General features: G+C 35.6%; 1 protein-coding gene across 2 annotated transcripts; it reads left to right on the forward strand.

Moving 5' to 3' along the window:
* The first annotated feature begins 143 nt into the window (after nt 1-143).
* Nucleotides 144-20474, forward strand: LOC135690763 (glycine receptor subunit alphaZ1). 2 transcript variants are annotated; one of them, XM_065208417.2, is made up of 12 exons: nt 144-2141; nt 4465-4541; nt 9860-9900; nt 11493-11547; nt 13675-13715; nt 14715-14789; nt 15159-15226; nt 16439-16656; nt 17119-17201; nt 17683-17838; nt 18639-18991; nt 19750-20474. In XM_065208417.2, the coding sequence occupies exons 3-12, from the start codon at nt 9897-9899 to the stop codon at nt 20155-20157; spliced, it is 1461 nt and encodes a 486-aa protein (XP_065064489.2). In that variant the 5' UTR covers nt 144-2141; nt 4465-4541; nt 9860-9896; the 3' UTR covers nt 20158-20474. The 2 variants fall into 2 exon arrangements, with proteins under 2 accessions (XP_065064489.2, XP_088972165.1); XM_089116039.1 differs by lacking the exons at nt 144-2141; nt 4465-4541 and having other exon boundaries at nt 7896-9900.
* Nucleotides 20475-20512: the final 38 nt, after the last annotated feature.

Raw genomic sequence — 20512 nt, forward strand, 5'->3', positions numbered from 1 at the left:
ATGTTAGTCCTCTGTGGCGGAAACGATGCTTGGAACCTTTAGCTTTGTATAACAATCCACCTTTCTGGCCGAAAAAGTCATGTTGCTCCTTATGCTTTCTAAATCAGAGTCAAATTATTTGCAAGCAAGGACAGAAATCAATCTTGAGACCTTGCTTTGTCACATGTTGCCGAGTAGGACACCAAAGGTTTTTGAGCAAAGAACTCGAATTATAATAGCACAATTTTTTACCTATAAATCTGAAATCAAAATCAGTTTAGTCCATCTGAATCAATTGGAAATCTTATCCTAGGGAATGTAAAATTTTCAGGTTTGCTTAATTGTACTATAATAATAAATGTTTAGAGACACGACAATAAGCTGTGATATGTTTCTCTGCATCAGCTTTCAAAACTACATTTTTATTATTGGTTTGGAGTAGTCGATGGGAACCGTGAACGGGGAAGTTGTATGGGGCCTTCAGATCCAAATATTTCCCCAAATGTGCTTAAAACCATGCACAAAACCATCTTCTCTTGGTTTAAGCACATTGAAAAGTTCTCCATCCCACAGACCGTCAGATGCTCCGCAGTATCTGGTAGTCGGAGTCAGGATGATACAGGAAGTACGTTTGAAATGTAGCCTTACTTTTGATTGCCTAGAAGATTTAAATACTCCACACCTTATTGGCCAATTATCGTTCAAGATTTTGCCAAAAAACTTGCCTTGCAGCTAGATTTGAACTTATTTTGCACGTTTTTACCAAACATCAGATAAAGGTAAATATGTAAAATGTGCTGCAATAAAACTTACTTGTAATTAGCCAATGAAATTTTTGAAACACATTTTTGCACCATTGGCAATGTGGAAGAACATTTTTAGACATTTTGGTTTTCTGATGAAAGTATCGTGAGTGAATAACAGTCTCTTGGCCTAAAAGAAATTAAGAATCGCCGAGAACAGTAGACGATTTTTCATTTTCTTTCCGAAAATTCTCTTATGCATGTTTAAACAATGTTTAAAGTATCTCAAAAGAATTTAAAGATGTGCATTTTGTCCCGATACTTCGTTGAAAGCCTGGTCATAGAATATCATGGAATGTTAGTCATAAAATAAATGGAGATTTTCCACTTGTTGGAGATTGCGAAGTTCCACAAGGCTCCGTCCTTGGCCTGGCATTTTTTCTTCAATGCACCTGTCAGCGGCTCATGATAATCTCAAGGCTAAATATCTTAAATTCTTCACAGAAAGCTCTTGAAGAAATAAAGGGATAACGATAATTCCAAATAAGCTTCCATGACCGACTTTTGCCAACAAGATTACTCAGCAATATAGAAAACAAATCTGGATTTTCAAAATCTATTTGGCATTCCAAAGATTATTCTATATATCTTATTAGCAATGTTCGCACTTAATTGAGAGTTGCAGTCAAATTATTCTTGTTTAATGATGTTTGTGTGTAATCCAGGAAACGTGTGAGTCGACTCGATTGTCTCGCTTTAATGATGGTTTAACTAAAAGCAGACATAGCCTCACTTCTTTAATCTGTTTAAAAATTCCTGGAAATGCCAAACGAGGGTTTTCCACTATTATCTTAAATAACTTTATTTTCTTAAATTTTTCTGGTATTCTTAGTGAGAAAAAGATAGCCGCAGAATACTGCCAGAATTCTTTTTTCCTTATTTTTCCAATTTATGGATCATCTGCTCCCACCCCGTATAAAATATTTGACTTCAAGAGAAAACCCGTGCTGAGTTTTCTATCAAACCAGATGTAAGGAACAGAAAACGTAATGTCAACAGAGCTAACGCGTAGGCCAAATCTGTTTTGAAGTTCTGCAACACGAATTCATTACTCATTTTTGTTGCCTTGCCTTGAGCGTTTCTTTGTTGTGACAACATATAAACATACTTCGAGAATTTCTTTCAGCCCTCTGTCGTTAATTCTTTTGTTTGGAGATTTTCACAGACTGTTTTCCATGTTTTGGAGTCTTGTTTACGAATATTTCAGTTCTTAGTCCGTGCATTTAGTAGTGTGTATCGATAGCTTTCTATGCCGACTCGCGTAAAGCATGCTTTTTATAAATTCCTTTAGAGTGGTTGTTCAGTTCAATTGGGATAACGTATATCGTTGCAGACATTTCTTTCTGCTGTTTTTCGCAGGTAAAAGTCAAGTTTAATCATTTTATTCATTGACTTGCTTTATCATAACAATAATGACTAAATGTCTTAGATGACAGAGGAACATTTTTTCGTCGCTTTCTTTAATTTACTTTATTTACTTGCCTATCCTGATGCAGTAAACAATGTCATTAGATATTAATGAAACTTGTTCTGTCCCGTATCTTCCTGGCACGAAGATCTCTGACTACAGTGAACGTAAATTACAGATCTTCAGCTTCTACAAACCATCGAATCTAGAACATAACCATTCCCTAATTTCCAATACCTGCACCCTGAATTGAACACGGAATTTTTTCATATCAGCAAGACTTTTTAACCAAGTATCCTTACTTCCATTTCATTGACCGAAAGATGTCGCTTTGATTTCGATTTGGTCTTGCTTACAAATGTTTTTACTTTCGATTTTGTAAATGAAATGCTCCTTGATTCCAATCCTTTCAAAAATGCAATCGTTACATGTACAAAAGGCATTTTCCTTCTGAGAGGAACTTCCTCTCGCTGACTTTTCTCTTCTTTCAACTGTTATCTTGCAACAGTTTTCCAATAGAAGCTTTATTCTCTCTCAAAACATTGTGCAACAAAGAGTGAACGTCATGATAGCAATTCACTTTTTATAGAGCTTCAGAGCGAACTTCACTCTATGTTTGATACCATAGCCATTTCCCATCTCATCGCATTTTTGTTTCTACAACCTTCAAGCCTTTATTCAAGACATTTGTTTAAGAGAAGGATCTTTGGTTCATTAGAATGACAATAGCTACCTCGAATAATAAAAAGCGGTATATCAGAAATCCTGCTTCTTAATTTGTGTTGATACTTAATTTTCAAAACTTGTAGGAAGCTATGATTAGTGGAACTGATGGCATTTTTCAGTCTATCATCAACCTTATATCAATACAGAAGAGTTGTTTTGGTAAAGCAACGCTGTAATAGCGGCTTCAAATCCGTCGATTCTTCTTTGGGCAAATGAGGCAGAGTTGCCAGTTTTATTTTATAGTGCAGATCCCTTAGTTTGGCTTCCAAGGCAATTGATTTTACTGATTTTCCTAGCAGCTATATCCTTAACAATACCCCCCCCCCACCCCCCAGAAAGAATTTCATCAAAAAATCAATATCCTCGAGTAGCTCTCAAAACAAATCTAATTGTCTATAAAACACAAGTCATCTGGACTAAGACCCCGTTTACACTGTCCCGTGCAAGTTTGGAACCGTGACAAAACTGTCGCGGTTCGCCCTTGCGTTTACACTAGCACTGTGGAACCGTGACGATTTTGCTTTGCTATCCGGAACAGTTTTGACCCTGCTTTGAAAGCGAACGAATTTTGTACCGTCACGGTTCCGTTTTTGAACGGGACAGTGTAAACACCTATCCGAGACGATTTTGTCACGGATTCATAAAGAGGTCTTTTGTATGGCTGTTTCAGGTAATCGAGGCTTTGATTGTGGCGTAACTACGTTCTCAAATTCTGAAGAAAAGGAAATTCTGAAGAAAAGACGACCATAGAAAAGGCTTGTAGTGTTTCCCAGTCCAAGCCTTGATTGGACTTTGCAGTTTTGTAGTCTAAAATAACACTGAAAATTAAAGCTACCTTGTCTTTCGTCAAAGTAAAGTTTTAATCGGCCTTCCGCTCCATTTTAACTCACAATAAAAATTCGATTGTTGACTTCAGCGGCAAAATAAAAGCCTTGGTTGACTAAATACAGCTTCTTCTAAACAATGTTCTACCATTAAATTAAGGTCGTACCGGTACAGTGTAAACGGAACGGCTAAACGGAACAATTTGGAACCGCGACAGTGTAAACACTTGCGAACCGAAACGGTACAAAATTGTCCCGGGACAGTGTAAACGGGGTCTAAGAGAACGAATTGATTTGCTTTGTAAAGGAAAAAGCTGAAGCATTGCAACCAATTTCTCAAGTGCAACAGAAACAATTTTCAAAATTCATCGAATAGATATTGACAAACCAAGATGATGAGTTGGAAAAATATTCCTGAAACAACTTTATGTCTTAACCAATTGTACTTCACAGTTACTGGGGCGTTATCACATAAATATTTGAGTTTCGCTTTTAATCATATCGAAAAGGTTTGTTTTTTACTCCTAAATTTCTGTATTTTCCACCATGCAATAGATTATATCACTTTATAAATTCAACCTGTTTGCCCGGCCACTTTTCGAAGTGAAGCAATTCATATTGATCGAAATGCGGTTTACAATTTCAATACGGCTAGGTTTCAGTCAACCACTCCGACCTTCAGTATTTCATGATTTATACATCAAGATTGTCATCTTCGTTCTAGAACGTCAATGAGTTGTTTGAAGCTCGTTCGCAAGTTGATCCGTCTGCAAAGCGCCAAGGCCAAGTCGACTCACACAGGTGACACTTTCTTGATAAATTACCTTGCAAATCTTGCTATCAAATCAATTATTTCGAATATGAATAAGATATTTTAGAATAAGAAACATTTTTTGCGTTTGTAGTTAAGAGTTACCATTCTCAAAGTTTCATGCATGGCTATTTGAATCTCGCCTGAGCCCCGGAGCAGCTTTGCAATCCTGGACACTATTACAGAGACGAACGCTACAACACATGCCATGCAAATGCTCATAAAATGCTTTGTTTCACCCACCCCCCCCCCCATTCCCTTTTAAAGTAAAAGGATTTGATTTCTAACTGATGCGAAAAGTTATGGACAATAAAAATGTTTGTTGCAAGATTCAGCAAAATGTGCCCTTGATTTAAGTGTCCAAGGACCGTATGCCGACGTCACGACACATTTCATAAATATACATATAAGGGGAATTGTTTCAACCCATTTTCATTCTATAAGTAAAGGGGTTTGAAATTTAACAAATGAGATGAGATAATGAGAATGGAAAAGGACCGAATGCAGACATCACAAAACTTTATCTGCACTCCTTTATCTCGGTACCTCTTAAATTAATACCGTAACAATTTTACATAACCCGCGCTCGAATAAGCCTGTCTCTCTAACCCACCCCTTATCCCAATTAAACCCCCTCTCGTACATTGTGCTCGACTATTGTGCTGTCAGATGAAAACTGTCTATTGATTACAACTTCTTTACAATTTTTTGAACAATCTTTTTGTGTCGCTTGTGGTACATAACTTAAAAATGGCTTTTAAAAAAGTACTAAAGCTTTTCGTCTGACACTCTTCATCAGAGTATAAAATGTCAGAACAAAGATCGAAAACTCTACGCCAGGAAATATGTAACCCAGTTGTGGATCGAAATAGGACAATCATAAACGCGAGCACATGACTGGTGAGGTTGCCCAATAGCTAAGTGCTGCTTGCTTATTGAAAATGTTTCTAATGGGGTCCTAAAACAGAGTTTACAACGCAATACTTTGCTCACTCAATATGTTCTCGCTTTTTAGATTCTAGAGAGTGTCAGAAGAAAAGCTTTATTACTATGTCTCAAAACCTTCCTTTTTCAAAGCCATTTTAAAATTTTTCTGCATGCATGCAGTTTCAAATATTTAATCTATTGGCTTCTTTATCCTGTTTTATTTTCATCCGGTGGTTTTGGGACACAATTCTTATCAAATTTGAAAGTACATTCTGTGTTGAAAAAGTCCTCTCAGGAAGACCAATTTATGAAAGATCCCCCCCCCCCTCCCCCTTCTGAAGCGCCGAATTTTTCCTACCCCCATCCCCGGGCTTATTTGAATAATTACGATAAATCTTTGCTCCAGCGACATTTGCATTGATTTGTGGGTGTTTGCTTGTGGCAATCGGCGTTCATCTGTTTGAAGGATTGAACCGATTCTATTCTTTGTCTTTTCTGTGGCCGAATGCCGTCAATGCCTTTGATACGCCTCTGATTCTACAGCAGATCGTACGATACCAGCATGTAAAGGGAAAGAGACTACATTATCAATTCGGTAGCCATGAGTTTAATTTTAACTGGTGGCGGAAAGACCACCTGAATTCAAGAATAACCAGAACTAATAACGATGGCTACTTTTTAACGGAATTATGGGATTAAGTGTAATTAACGATAACTCATCCCTAATTGTATTCAAAACTATTCATCTTTGCTCGTCATTCTACGGTATTCTAGGCTATGCAATGGGGATGCCTTTGGGGCAAGCTCCATCAAGATCATACACCCTTGGAATTCTAATTTATCTTGAAATATATACAAAAAAGCGGTCGCATAAGATCGAAAAGCAACTTTTCAAAACATTAGAAAACATCAGGACTTATTATATCACAAAATGCAAACGCGAAACATGTCTTATTGCTGGGGGCGACATCAACATAGCGAAATGCAATGAAAGTTCCTTTTTCTTAAGTATAATTTTTTAGACTTTCCAGCATAAGAATGCTTATTTTACTGTTTCAGGTCCAAGCTAGATATGGCGTGCTAGATTATTTTCAGTTTTGCGAAGTGCTGTCTTTTTTCCTTATTTTTCCGATATATGGATCATCTGCTCCCACCCCGTATAAAATATTTGACTGCAAAAGGCGTTCTATGTGAAATGTTCACCTTCAATCCTCAATCATATTTGAATCCCTTTAATTCTATGGAACCATTAAATCAATCTCAAGAATGCTAGCCGCATGAAAACTTAAGTATAAACTTAAATTCTGGTTTTAATCTGAAACTTAAATTAAAAATTTAATACAAAAATTTTCGCTATCTCCAGAACAAAGTTCTCGATTTAAATGGTGTTCAGCCTTTATCTCCCCCCCCCCCTTTCTAATGTTTTGACCCTGCTAAATCCCATACAATATCCTTTCTTAGAGACCCCCGTCCTACTTGGCATCCATGGCTACACTTATAGAAAAGCCTTTTTGAAATGGAAATTCAGGAATGAGATGATGAATATGAGGTTTTAGTCTAAATGGACTCAACAAGTGAAAGATGAATGCTTGATGATGTATTCATTATTTCGGCGCGTTGGAATATTCAAAACATGGAATATTATCTTCACATAACGACTCCCTTCCTAGAACCTCTTTCCACCAAAATCTAGAAAAAATCGCAGAAAAGCTTTATGAAAATGAAATTTTTATGCAACTTAACAAGCTACACTGAAAAAATTATCATTCAAAAGGCAAAAAACGTTTTTTAGTCATTTCCTGCTTTTATTGTCCATTTATTGTCTGTTTTCCGAAGTTGCTTTACATCAAATAATGGGGGACTAAGACACCCGCCTTGCGGGATATCATAGACATAGTCTTCATGCAGAGGGCTCAGTAGTATCATCAACATAAAAATTGATCTTACCAGACATTGAAGTCACTAAAACATAGCAATTTGCAACAGAATCTACAGTTCTGCTATGTTTTTGATGATATAATGATGTCCAACATTGAATTTTGATTTAATTTTCAATTTTAGAGCCTGTTCTTGTAAAAACTAAACCATGTTGTGTCTTTTGCTTTTGTTGCTTGTCCATTCTATTGGGTGTTATTCACGTTTATCAACTATTGAGAGCCAACAAGGCAAAAACGATCATATCTTCTGCCCAAATTGGCTAAACACAGTTATCAAAAACATGTCAAATTTCACTTGATAACATGATATGTACGAAAAGAAATTTGCGTGAAAATCAGACTTGTAGCATTTTACATTTGACAACAAAAGTTTGATTCCCAACACTTTTGTTTTGATTGGAATTAAATACCATTAATTTTCTTAAAGATGCAACTTTTATTTTCAATAATCCTCGCAATATACACTTTCGAAAGGCATTGTCTCAAAATTACATAAAAATGGCATTTTGCTGCTTATCCAAAACCTTTCTGTTAGAAGTTGTGCAATATTTAGCATACTCTGATAGTAAATGGTTTTAATTTAGAGCGTCTTTGCCTTCATACGAATTAAATACATCTTGAAAAAATCGAACCGGTTTTATAGCGAATCATCGGAACCCCAACGTACTATTCCAAAATTTTTATGGACGAAGGTTTTATAAAAAATGGTAGGCTTGCTGATATTTGAATAATGCTCTTAGGAATAACCATGAAATCCATCATGAAATAGTATGTGATTCTAAAATATAGCTTAAAATTGCTTTTCATTAAGATGTTTCGCTAGTGGAATGTTCGGAATGGTATAAATAAATTCAATAGTTTGTTTGAATTCAATCTTCTTGTAAACAGCATCTTGTCTAAACAATGTAAATAATCTTTGTTCAAATATTTATTTGAACTCTAGCTTTTTTTATCCTTGCCTCAAATCAACTCAACATGTTACCTCATTCAAAAATAAATTCATAAGCAAACAAAGATTGCTAGTCTTGTAATGTCATCCTATCATACTAATACGGTAGCCGACAAATTAGTTTTCTCGTTAGACGCAATTTAGATGGGTGCAATGTTTAGATGATCCCTCGTTTGCAGATCTGAGCTTATTTAAAAACGACCATTTTGCCATTGAAAAAGAACTATAATTCAATTAGTAGTTTGTCATTACTAAGTAGACAAAGACAGCGATTATATTTCAATTGAATTTTAATAGTGATTTGAGAAATATTTTTCAAAGCTTCTCTTACAACAGATGTTTTTTTATTCAAATTAGCGAACAATTTGAACTTACCCTAGGAAGTTATTGAATTTCTATTTTAATCTTATTAGAAAGTTTCTCCCAGAAAGAACTTGTTCTGGTAAAGCCTACTCTGTTACTCCATATTATGACATTATGAGATTAAAACTTTTTATAAAATTGCAATAACCTTGAGCATGATAGGCTAATAATGGAAATTGCAAGCCCACGAGATAAAAGAATTGTGACCTTATGTTCCAAAGCTCGAGAAAGAAGGATTGGTCACTAAATGCATGTTTGAAGATAATTAGAAGATTAATAAACCGTGTAAAATAATTAGATATTAAAGAAGATTTGATGTCTTGATTTGTTGATTTTCTTGTAAGTTCTTTGGTGGACAATTTTAGACAATTTTAGGCTCAGCAATGCCGTCTCAGTTGTCTATAAAAAGGAAACGCAGAGGAGAGACATTTAGCTAACAGACTAAAACGGCAGGTAATCTCCTAACCACACAAAGATAAAAATAGTTAAAAGGATGTTTTTGGAGATTGTATCGTTAGATCAAATTGTACAGCAGGGCACTTTAAACACAGATAGAGTTGTATTTCTTGTCATGTGGAGTAGCGTTATGGGGTTGCAGTGTTTGTGGTCAATGAAACCAGTTGTGTTGGCAACGCCACGAGAGCTCAAACCAGAATAACGTAGGAAACTGGCCCAACTCTAGTTGCAGTGAATGTGTTTACAAATGTTAAAGGGTTGTGTATTCATCGAGTTGTGTGTTCTTCGATCTGTTAAAGTCGAAGGGAATTATGAAATGAAAATGAATGAATAATGACATAACCTGCCATTCAAAAATGTTCTTTTAAAATCAAGGATTCGCTTCACAACTTTTGTTTACATAGGCAACCTTTCTTTAGCGTTGTCAACAAGAAGTCTGGCTGCGCAGCTTTCAAAGAGCTGTTCCACCTGTTTGCCGTTTGGTAAGCAACTTGCCAGTCGCCTTTGCATTCAGAAAACGAGGAAATCATTGCTTATCTTTGTAAACTGGTCACCTCTTAGCTGCATTCATGGTAGCAATGTAGCTGCTAATAACTTGATTTTTGGTTGAAAAATGTTTAAAAAATGTCTTCAGAAAGCTGATCTGTTGTAGACTATAATTTTTGCTTCTCGCAAGGATTTCGGAGCGTTTGGAAACAGAGAAGGAAGATAAAATGGGTAAGTTCAAATTGATTACGCTTTTGGTTGTTAACATTCTTCGTTAGGAATTTTTTGCTTGCTTATTTGTTTGAGTTGCTGTAAAAATGCTGATGCATTCATTTTTCCTTAAAACATATGCTTTATAAACGACATGGGTAATATTTGCTTGAGTTTGTAAAAAAAATTATTTTGCGCATCTTACAATTGGCCAAACTTTCATTGCGCACCAACATTAAAAGTGTTTTACATTCATTTCTTTAGCTTCTTTAAATTCGATGTTGTCTCATCTTTACAAAGCTTCATTTTCTTTATGATGATTACCAAATCTTCTGACAATTACCATTGTGTGTTTACAATAACTACCAAACTTAGAGTCAACTTTTATCATAAAAACAATTAACAATTTACTTTAAAAAAAGTTTGCTTCTAATACAGTAGCCCAAATAGGTCTACAATCCTGGTGCCTTAACAAGAAACATGGTTGGTGTTCTGAAAATTGGACTTTTGAAAATGCTGCCGAATTCTTAAACAATTGTATTTAAACAGGTTTTTAAATACAGAATTCGTTGCAAGAGTTTTACGGTGAAATGACGTTACAAATAAACTTAAGTTACAAAATTTGAAAGTATGTAAGAGGTTAGATTTGAAGCGCATACATAGTCGTAAAAACTTGTGCATTGCCAAAAAGTGTGATCTAGGAAGTTTTGATTTGCTGTTAACAAAGCAATGCATTCTCTTCGGGGCAATTCCATGTTACGGACATTACACTTTGGAGTAAAAATGGTATTCTTTTTGTCAATTATGAATACCAGAAATGAGGAAAGAAGACATTGAACAAGATTTATAACAAAATAAGTAACATTATCTCATTGTATAAACTAGATTTCTGATAATCATCACTGTTTAAGAATATTTCAAAAGTTCTGTGTTGTTACGGACATTACAGGGTAAAGGACACACTTATCAGAACCATTAGGAAAATGTTAATATATCTGATTAAGCGTCATTATCAAATACAAACAGCTGCAAAATAAGCACGGAAGAGCTGAAATATATCGTGATGTCTTCAATAAGTAACTATATATCTCACTTTTCAATATTATTGTAAAATGCTGTGTTATAATAATAATAATAATAATAATAATAAGACAAATATTTACAGAGGATGGCCTCAGTCACTCGAGGGTGCTTTTCATGAGGGTCCTCTATTGCAGTTGCAATTTGTTACGGACATTACATTCGGAATTCTGGCTACGAAAAGTTTTGCGAATGTTTTTGCAGAATATTTTACCTAACTGCCTGAGGCTACACAAGAAACAAAATGGCAAAAGCAATCAATCAAGTTTTTTCGCTGATATGCTCATTTGCAATAGCCATTAGTTGCCTGCGTTGTGAGCTAGGATATTATTAACAGGTGGTAAACCTTATTTAGCCATTATTTACGAAAACAAAATTTTTGCTTAATTATTTCTAATCCTGTTCTATTGGTTTTGTCATGTTGATTTTATCATACAATTTCTAAATATTGGAGATTTAATAATTACTTCTAATTGAAATGAATTTTGAAAAATTTTCAAAGAATAAAAAGCGAGTATTTCTTGATTTTTTAGATTTGAAGAGAGCTGTCTTGATAGCAGAGACTACTCTTCTACTGCTACTCTTAAGGTAAATTGCAAATTATCACTCATTGTATTGAAAGGAGATTGTAGTTGGCATAATAATTTGTGCCCCATTGTCATTGGCATTTTATTTTGTGCCCCAAAATCAGTTATGGGAGCTTCAAGACTTAGGATACTGTTCAATCCTCGCATAATATCCTGCAGGAGAAGTCGAGAAGTCCATTCTACCCAGGCCAATTAAAGCGTAATAATGGAGCAATGTCTTGACAACTTCATCGTTGTCAGCATTCGTGCGACCGCTATTTCTTGGCCCTCGACTCTGAATTTCACTGTAAGTTGTAGCTTTCTCTATTGTTAATTTGTTTAAAAAAAATACGAATTCTTTGGAAAGAAATACATGTTAGAACAGTGGGATTTCAAAACAGTTACCGAGATATCCACTGCTATTGCAAGATTGGACAAAACGAGAAACTGGAAATTACTGCTAATAAGCTGTCATAAAGTGAGCGATTACGTATAGGCAGAGGTGTAACGTAGGTCTTGTGTAGAAAATTCTATACATGAGAAATCCGCATAAAAGAAAATAATAATTTCAAATTGTATATCGATTTATATGATATCGAAACCTTGTTTTCCCATTTTCATAACTATTGTACTGGTGCTGCATGACTGATATCCACGCTTGAGAAACATTTTATAGCATTGGAGGCTAACAAGGTGCTTATTGAAATGGTCTTTAACCTTACAAGTTCTTAAAAAACAGGTTCATAAATGCAGGTTTTACTGTACCTGGTGATCTTGTGAAAACATTGGCTGGAATGGGGAGAGCCTAAAATCAAAACAAGCAAGTCGCACAGAGACATAGTCACATGAGAACAGAGTATGGAACAGTACAAATGCTTCACTAGAAGACCTCACTTTGGATAAAAGCTTGACCCAAAAACATCTGACAAACCTATCCCCCCCCTCCCCCCTTCTCCGTATGTCTCTATAACGAAGGCCCTCCTTGGGATCTACCAGTGCCTCTGACGAGCGTCGTTTTTTGTGCCACATCCCCATTATTGTAATGGATTTTTGAAAAAACGAGCAACTATGTTTTAAAATTGGTTATAGACCAACAAGTAACCAATTTATCCAAATAGCATTTCTCTTATCTTCAAATAAGACATTTCAATGAAATTTTTCCCCGTTAACAAATGCAGAAAAATTGTAGCTTAATCTGTCCACCTAAAAGGTTGGCCCTATTTGTTTTTTTCTTTCATTGAGCAAATTCATTGCAATCTCTGGCCTAATGTCTTGGCATATGATTTTATTTTAAATTCGAACCCATATTTGATAAAGCACCTGTAATACAAGGAATGTTTACAAAGCTTTTTATCCAGGGCCTGTTTCAGTTGATACTGTTGTTTTTGCTCATTTGACTTTTCTTGTGCTTCGTCTATCCTGGATTAGCTTTGACGTGCTTTTTTACTCATGGTTTTTGCAATAGTTCTATTGAATCCAAAGCCGTATCCTGTTATTCATGCGAGAGATCCTCAAATTATCTTCTAAAGAATTGTTTGATGCATCTTAAGACCTGAAAAGTTAGCAGCAGCATTTACCATTGAATGCTTGATATCAACAAGGATCAAACAACTGTTTGGAACTCTAGAGAATCCCAGTCTTCTTCGAAACTTAAAGAAACAAAACCGCATCTGCATTTAATTCTTACACATATAAATGTTGGATTAAGAAAGAAGGCAACCGTTTCCTGGCAACTGATTTTTATCAAAAAATTCTGACAAACCAAAAGGAACGTTTTTATATAATTGCTTTGACATAAGTTATAGAAAAAATGTAATTTTTCTATTTGGAATCCCAATAGATTAATTCCCCAAATTTTTACTCCAAGTGTTTGCCAACGCAAGAAAAGAATCAGTGCACTAATTTTTCAATAATCAAGGATCTTTAGGCCATATATGGACTGCTTTAAACAAATCACTGCTCGTATAGTACATGATGCTGCAGAGGTAGAGCTGTGCCTGCTTTGTTGAATACAACAGGTCACTTTAAGTTAAAACTCCGAGTTTCACACTCAATACAATCATTTAAGATAACTGTTCCTTAAACTGCAAGGGTCATACTGGTTACACAATAATATCTAGCAGTTCAAAAAACCTTTTTTATCTTGTAGAGAAGCTCGTGTGGATTGCTCAGCTTCTGAGAATGCCTCAGGTAGGAAACGTGGCATTTAGTTTCTAATGTCCTTTTTTTTCATTGTTACCTTTTGAGCATGGGGTCAGTGTTGATAAAACAGCAGAATATCCTGCAATAACAAGACAATAGAATATGTTTAAAAAACCTTACGAAGCTGCTATATAACCCCATACTTGTATAGGGATAACTGGGCCAGATTTATAGCTTATACATCCGTAAAAATTTGATATGCTTCAGAATTTCTGACATTTGGTTAATAGGTTGCTAGTGTAATCATAGAAGCTACAGGGCTCTTTAGTGTTTTCTTGCAGCTAAACTCAGAATTTTCTAAATACAGATAATTAACAATTGCTAATGTAAAAGGAATAAAACCGAGCAAAACCACTAACAGGTGCAATTCTGTCGAAATAATAATTAAATTTTTGAATGATTAAAAACCTTTTATTGTCATAATCAAAAACTTGAATTCCAAATAATATTGCTGTTTCAAATTTTGTTGAATTAAATTCCACCATAACCCTCAATGGTCTGTATAGACAAACAAAATAGGCGCAAACCATTCGCAGACTTGGGACTCGACCCGCCTCCTGAATTCAAAAGGGGTTCTGCCAACCCTGGTTGGCTTTTTAATGCAGAAATATTTTTATGGAATACCAATTAACACTGATTTACCCCTTTTAAGAAACTGCACTTCAAATATGGTGCTTTGAACTTTTTTGGTACAGTTATACTAAATCTGGAATTATTAACATTTTGAAAATGACATGACTTTTTTTATCATAATATTTTCTTTTCATGTTTTGAGCCACCGTTGGGAAAATTAAAAGCTAGCATCTTATATTCATCTTTTTATAAAAAAAACTTGCTTTTAGAACGAGTACTTGGCAATCTGTAAAAATTAAGAAACTTCAGTACTCGATGCAGAAAAGTTAAGAAGCAATGGAATTCAAGAACTCAGTTGTTTTGTGAAATAATATCATCATGATTGGCATGTGAAATTATATTATTGTTTTGTAGAATCCTCGTTTTCGATAGATACATTAAATAACATTATCAAAAATTACGATCGGAAAATTCGACCAAATACTTTTGGTGAGTACATAATTACTCCTTGCTTCCTTATTGGTCTGAAATAGTTTGTTTTTACAACCCTTTTGATCTATAGTTTTAAGTATGCCATCATGAAAGCTACTTATAGAGCTTCATGGACAACATGAAATTAATCAACTTTGCTAAAAACCACGAAATGTCTTTGAACAAATTTCAAAATAGTTACATTTTTTAATAATTGGTACTCAAATTCCTTATGTTATTTATGAAGTATAAATCTTAAACATCTTAAATCTTGTATTCAGTTCTTTTTAAGGTCGAAAAGTTGTGATTGACTCTTTGTTGGTGCAAATTACACCAGACCTGATCTGATTTAATATTCATTTAACATAATTGCAAATTAAATTTTAGGTCCTCCAACAAAAGTTCAAGTTGAGATGAAGATTGTCACATTTGGTCCGATTGACGAATCGAAGCAGGTAAAGTCAACATTGGATTTGTTAAATCTTATAAATTAGATTCCTTTACTGATGATTTAAGTTTCGAATTCCTTACTGATATAAAGGCCATTATAATGCCCCAGCCTGCATTATAAAAGTCTGCCCCAAGACGGGAGGTATTTCAAAGCAGATGGCAATACTTATGATTATGTCTCTTTGGTTTGCTTCCTATTCTACGCCCTGACTAAAACTTCTCTCGGGGAAGTTGTTGTTGTTTGTTTTTATAGGCATAGAAAGTAAAAACTAAAAATAACAATGTGTGAAGTAAAGTGTAACATGCAAACTGGAAAAATGAGAAAAAAGGAGGTAAGGAGTAGTCACTACCACCTGGTTACAGCTTCAGACCCAGATGGGGGGTGGTTGTGTGTGCCTTTTGTACTGTGGGACCTCAATTGAGTGGGTAGGGATAAACAAGGTTGGGCTTGGCTCTAGGAACGAAGGGTTTGGAAAAGTTGGAAGGGTAAGGTGTATAACCAGTACTAAGGGAATAAAGTTAGAGTGCGCGCTGTTGGGTGTGGCTTTGGGAAGGAAGGGCCAAATGGGCTGGGAAAGGGAAGAAGAAGGGTGCCTGATCGAAAAGTGGAAGGAAATTGGCAGGGCTGGTAGATTGTGTATTGAGGTATTGAGTGGGTAGGAATAACATGGTTCAGCGTGGCTTCGGGAACGAAGGGCTGGGGAAAGTTGGAAGGGTAAAGTGTACAACTTGTGCCTAGGGAATGAGAAATACAAAGTAAAAAACTTTTCAAAATTTCCTCGCAGTTCAATGTAATATCTATGATGAAAAGTTTTTTGAAACAAAATTTGTCCCCTGAATTCCGACACAAAGACTATCGTATAGCTAGTTACACTAGATTAATTAGTAAATAGAAGCAAGTTTGTTGGTGCGTTGATTGCCATGTTTAGTATCCGTTTACCTTGGTACATGCAATCAATTTCTTCCTTCCATTGTAGTGAACGAATTCTTTTTTCATTGGCTTTGAATCAATGGATCATTGCTGCTTCTTTAGTTAGAAAATGCATTTTTCGCAGAAAATGAGAGGCGCAAATATTCATCGATACTAGCCATGTGGTACGAGAAAAGAATGACTTTTATAAAAACCTGGATTTCTAAATGTTTTCTTACCATTCATCAATACTTTGTTTTCAAACAAAGAGAAATTAACTTATTCCGGTATCTGGTTCTTTTTCTAGGAATACACTCTCGATATATTCTTTCGTCAATGGTGGAACGATCCTTCCTTGGCTGGTGCTGTAAACCGAACCGTGACAATGGCTCTAAACCCAGCGTCCTTGTTTTGGATCCCAGATACCTACTTCGTGAATGCAAAGGAGCCAAAGTTCCAGTATGTGACGAAAGAGGCCATGAGGGTTCTTGTAAAGCCAAATGGAGACATATACTACAGCTCAAGGTACTTTAGCCAAAATATCTTTAAAGGCAATCCTTACCATATTGCGTGGCGTGAAACTAGCGAGTACAATGCTTGATAGAATTCTGGAGCATTTTAAATAAAATCATTTTTCAAGGATTGATAAGCTTTCAGATTTACCTGAGATTTCTCTTCTACGAAAATGTCTTTGGATGCTCACAGTGTCTAAGAAAAAAATTGCAATCTCTCTTTCTTTCTTTTCTTTATATGAGAATGTTTCTTCCTTCGGTACACACCAAATAAATCTTCTCAAAATATAAATTGGTAACGGTTGACAAAACTTTCTTCTCGCACAACTGAAATTTACTGTTAAGAGATAACGTTTTTATGCAACTGAGCCATGTTTGTGTCCCTTCCATTGAGAACAACACTTATCTCTGAATAGATTGAATAAACATTTGATATAAAAATTGATTTTAGTAATCGAGGGAATTGTTGTTTCAGGATAATGCTTGTGGCCACGTGTCCAATGGACTTCTCTTTATATCCATTTGATAAACAGACCTGTCCTCTGGTCGTGGAAAGTTGTGAGTTCTTATGATGTCATCAATCTATATTTACAAATTACTGAATTTTACAAAATTCGCAGAATTTACTACGAAAAAACTTATAAATTAACACGAGAATGATAATATTGTGAGTTCTTGTACTCAAGCGCATCACTTTATAATTGTTCAGTAAACAAATAAGTTTTAAAATTTTAAAAAGGACTGGATGGTTGAGGGCAAGTTTCTGGGGAAGAAGTTGTAGTTGTTCGATAGAAGAATGCAATATAATCTTTTATTTTCTTCCCTTTTTATAGTATCTTCTTAAAATAAATTTCTTTTTCTTTAAAATACACTATTTCATCATGCGTTCCCATAAATATCAAAGAGTTTGGTTTCACTTGGAAATTTAAATTTACTGTTTCTAGTTTAAAACCTAAAAAAATCTCGAAGGCCAAAGATATGCATTTTGAAACTGTACGTTTCCTAATGAATGAATTTATCATTTTTATTTTAATTGCAGATTCCTACACAACTGAAGATGTTTTTTATTCTTGGTATGAGTCAGTCGGAAAGTTACGCAAGACAAAAGGCGTTGAATGGATTGCCTCTGAAGGGAACGTCTTTACACTTGTCGACGTTTCATCAGTGCAAAAAGAAATCAGTAATAACAGCAAAGGTAACGGCTACGTATCCACTACAGCCTTTTTGTATTTTTTTATTTCTCTCTGTTTTTCTTAACCATACTTTAACAAAACCCTACCTGTATCAACCTGAAGAAATTCTAAAACGATGATATGTGTTTCAAGGACCCCCTGTCTGCCCTTGAGCAGTTTTGTCTTCGATTGACCCTTGTTGCTATGGCAGTGTAGGCCTATTGAAACAAGGTGTCCGTTATCTATAAGTCGCACGACTTTGGTTAAAAGGTGAAAAGAACCACAACTTTAGGATAGCTTTTTAAAGATGTCCGTAATATTGGTGTGTCCATGATTTTCAATTGTCCGTTATTTGGAGGTGACCGCTATTTACATGTGTTATTGGAAAGTGTCCGTGAATTATTTTCCTAATTTCAAGGTGTTGTGATTTCAAGGGGTCCATGATCTAAGGCGTCTTGACTTAAAGATGACCGTCATCTTAAGGTCTCCGTTAGTTGAGTGTGTCCGTGATTAAGAAGTGACTGTGAGTTGGAAGTTTCTACACCTGGGAAGAATTGTTGGGAAGAATTCCTTCTTGACAGTTTCAATATATTTATGTAATACTTTGTTGTACTAGACTGCCCAAGTTACTTGAAGACTAATTTCTTACTTTTGAAATCAAAATGAATATACTGTACATAATTTGCCCCCAACATGCAAGCTAAGAACGTCAGTAGCAGGATTTCGAGCCGCAATATTATACTAAATTCATAGAATTTTTCGTAATTTTTATAAACAAGCCTTTAGTCTGGTAACATAGACAAACCATTGTTCTCCTTCACAGGTGCATTTTCAAGCCTGAAAGTGAATTTCCATCTGGTACGCCGCAATGGGTTCTACTTCTGGAACACATTCCTCCCAGGGGCAATCCTCGTTGTAATGACTTGGGTCAATTTTTGGATTCCTCCGTGGGCCTATCCTGCTCGCGTCACCGTTTGTGTTACCAGCTTCTTATCGACGCTTTTCGTCATGTCTGCAGCAAGCAGTAATCTTGGGCGTGTTTCATACGTCAAGGCGTTGGACCAGTTTTTGCTGGGCAACGTCGTATTTGTGTTATTAAATTTGCTGCAGTATTGCCTGGTTCTTCATTCCTGGTTTGACATCAACCTCAGCTGCTGTAAGAAATTCAAAACAGAGGTTGGTCTTCTTTTAGTCTACTCAGTAAGACTTTAAATAACATTTACGCCTTTATTATCCTTAAGAATACTTAAGTGAACTGTGCTAAATTTGACAACTCCATGTAATCAATCGCATACAGATCTTACGCGTTCGGACAAGCCCAGTGGCGTACTTGGCTGTAGCAGTGGGGGGGGAGGGTCCGGACCATATTTTAGAAAAGAAGGGGGGTCCGAGCCCCCCATTCCCTCCTTGGGTACGCCATTGGACAAGCCTAAAACTACAAATTCTTTCAGCTTAAATAAACTCATGAAAACTTTCTACACAAACATTCAGCTTGCGTTAGGTAAGAAAAAATTAACTCTTTCGGGGAAAATTGTTTAATCTATAACCTATCTCCAGATTATGTTGTTATTTTTGCCTTTCCCAATGTAAAGGAATGCCTTTAAAAAGCTTTTCACCCCCTTTTGCAAAACAAAATCTAATTTTTTTCAAATTTGAATAAAAACTATTGATGTTAATCATAAATGAATATGAATCAAATATTTATCAATCGTAATTTTGCTCTCTTTCATATTTTCTTTTCCACGAAAATTACATATTTAATGAAATTGTGTTTTTAAAAAGTTCGTCGATGCAGTTGTATAATGAGCAGGCCCTTTCCACAAAATATAGATAAATAAAAGCACAAGACAGAACAGTATTTTGCTAAACTGATTATTGATCCAGTAAGGCTTTACTTGCTTGCGCTCTTTCACATACAGTTATTGTACTTCTAGAAAAAGAGCCAAGATCGAGATCCGTCCTTGGGTCAAATCAACGAACTCTGCGAGCTTGAAAAGGGCGAAAATGGTGGTATGGCAAATGCAAAAGAACGCTCTAGAACAAACAGCTTTGCCGGAATTTCTCGGAAATCATCCGGTGTTAATGGATTGTCCAAGGAAAGAAGCTTTACAAGCTTAACAGACCATACGTTTGCAAATAATGCCAGAAATGGCAATGGAACTCAAGCAAGAAACCGGAAGAATTCCACAATTTTAGCCATGAAGCAATTCCAGGAAAAATATGACCTGTCTCCGGAGGATTCAAAGAAGGCCCATCCCCTCGATTACATTAGCCGCTTTGTGTTTCCGCTGAGCTACGTGTGTTTTGTGCTTGGTTACAGCTTTTATTATAAACTGATATAGCAAACAATGCAGATTACCAAACTTATAAGACGGGGACGCACAAATTCCAGACACAACCTATTCGGAAAAAATCGCAACCGCAAAAAATCGCAACCGCAAGCGAATCGGGTAATCGGATAAAGAGAGAGGCGAAACCGTAAGCGGAGGAAGCGCCAACCGCATACAGAGGAAGAATCTGCACGACTGTAGTAGAACTACATGTAACGATTAATGTTGATAGTAGGCAATTCAATACCCTATCATGGGTCAGGAATGTAAAGGGGTTTGTTTTTATCTAATTGTTGACAAGATAATTACAAAATAAAATTTGATAAGAACCTTGCTGTTTCCAATTCACAGTGTCATATCTCAATGG

The sequence above is a fragment of the Rhopilema esculentum genome, chromosome 4 (assembly GCF_057945365.1).
Source record: "Rhopilema esculentum isolate cy_ngs chromosome 4, ASM5794536v1, whole genome shotgun sequence".
NCBI classification, from domain to species: Eukaryota; Metazoa; Cnidaria; class Scyphozoa; order Rhizostomeae; family Rhizostomatidae; genus Rhopilema; species Rhopilema esculentum.

What these genes read in the sequence shown, in the direction of transcription:
- LOC135690763 (XM_065208417.2), top strand. An exon ending in CTTCTACTGCTACTCTTAAG is followed by an intron (nt 11,548 to 13,674) that starts GTAAATTGCAAA and finishes TTTATCTTGTAG; the next exon opens with AGAAGCTCGTGTGGATTGCT. An exon ending in CGATTGACGAATCGAAGCAG is followed by an intron (nt 15,227 to 16,438) that starts GTAAAGTCAACA and finishes TTCTTTTTCTAG; the next exon opens with GAATACACTCTCGATATATT.